This window comes from Habropoda laboriosa, unplaced genomic scaffold (genome assembly GCF_001263275.1).
Source record: "Habropoda laboriosa isolate 0110345459 unplaced genomic scaffold, ASM126327v1 scaffold46, whole genome shotgun sequence".
Classification (NCBI taxonomy): Eukaryota; Metazoa; Arthropoda; class Insecta; order Hymenoptera; family Apidae; genus Habropoda; species Habropoda laboriosa.
The window spans coordinates 384,876-385,767 of NW_017100145.1; the positions used below are offsets into that span (position 1 = coordinate 384,876).

The window sequence follows — 892 nt, forward strand, 5'->3', positions numbered from 1 at the left end:
TCATGATATCCCGCAGTTTTCAAATCTTCTTAAAGATTGTGCCGGTAAGGCACGCATTTTATTGTACGCATTTCTGAATTTCTTAAAGATACAGTTAATGTAATTATTAGAATAGATCAGTTGTATGTGACACAGTAAACTAACATTAAATAAATTCATATTTACATTCTTATTATTATCATAGTATTATAATTTTTTATAGCGTTTTGTAAGCACAAAAGCAACCGACATGCCGCCAAAACGAAACCGAGCCTCGAAGGTTAGACAACTATATAATTAATTCTCGGAGTATTTTTATTAATATAATAATGTAGTAACGTAGCTATAAAATATGCAATTTAATAAACGTAGTTTTAATACTTTTATTAAAATGTTATGCACAACATTTTAACTAATATTAAATGTACATATATTATAAATATAAAGCAATGAATATAAAAAATACCTGTGTTACTTTTACTTTAAATTAGGCAGATTCTGCAGAAACGAAAAATGAAAAGAAAAGTAAAACATTGAAGTCAGAAAAAACATCTAATAAAAGATCTAAACGTAGTGCAAATGATATTGAAGAATCTGTACCAAAGCGTGCTAAAACAGAATCAAAACCAGTAATAAATAAAACAGACACAGATTTGAGTGAAATTAATTTTGAGTGCTCAAAATTGAATGCAGAAGGAAATAAATATAATTTAAAAATTACCAGTTGGAATGTTTCTGGCATAAGAGCAGTCATTAAAGTATGATATTTATATTATTATATTCTATACTGTTTCCATGAAATTTTGTGCTACTATGTTGTATTATTATGTTGATTTAGAAAAATGGAATCAAATATATCTTGGAAGAAGATGCAGATATAGTTGCATTACAAGAAACTAAATGTGATGAAGAT

General features: G+C 26.6%; 1 protein-coding gene across 1 annotated transcript in view; it reads left to right on the forward strand.

Moving 5' to 3' along the window:
- The first annotated feature begins 99 nt into the window (after positions 1-99).
- The window catches only part of LOC108574244 (exodeoxyribonuclease), a 1,652-nt gene continuing 859 nt past the window's right edge, over positions 100-892 (forward strand). The window contains 3 exon segments of the mRNA XM_017936795.1: positions 100-259; positions 471-737; positions 818-890. Coding sequence (XP_017792284.1) covers positions 230-259; positions 471-737; positions 818-890 — 370 coding nt within the window. The 5' untranslated portion in view covers positions 100-229.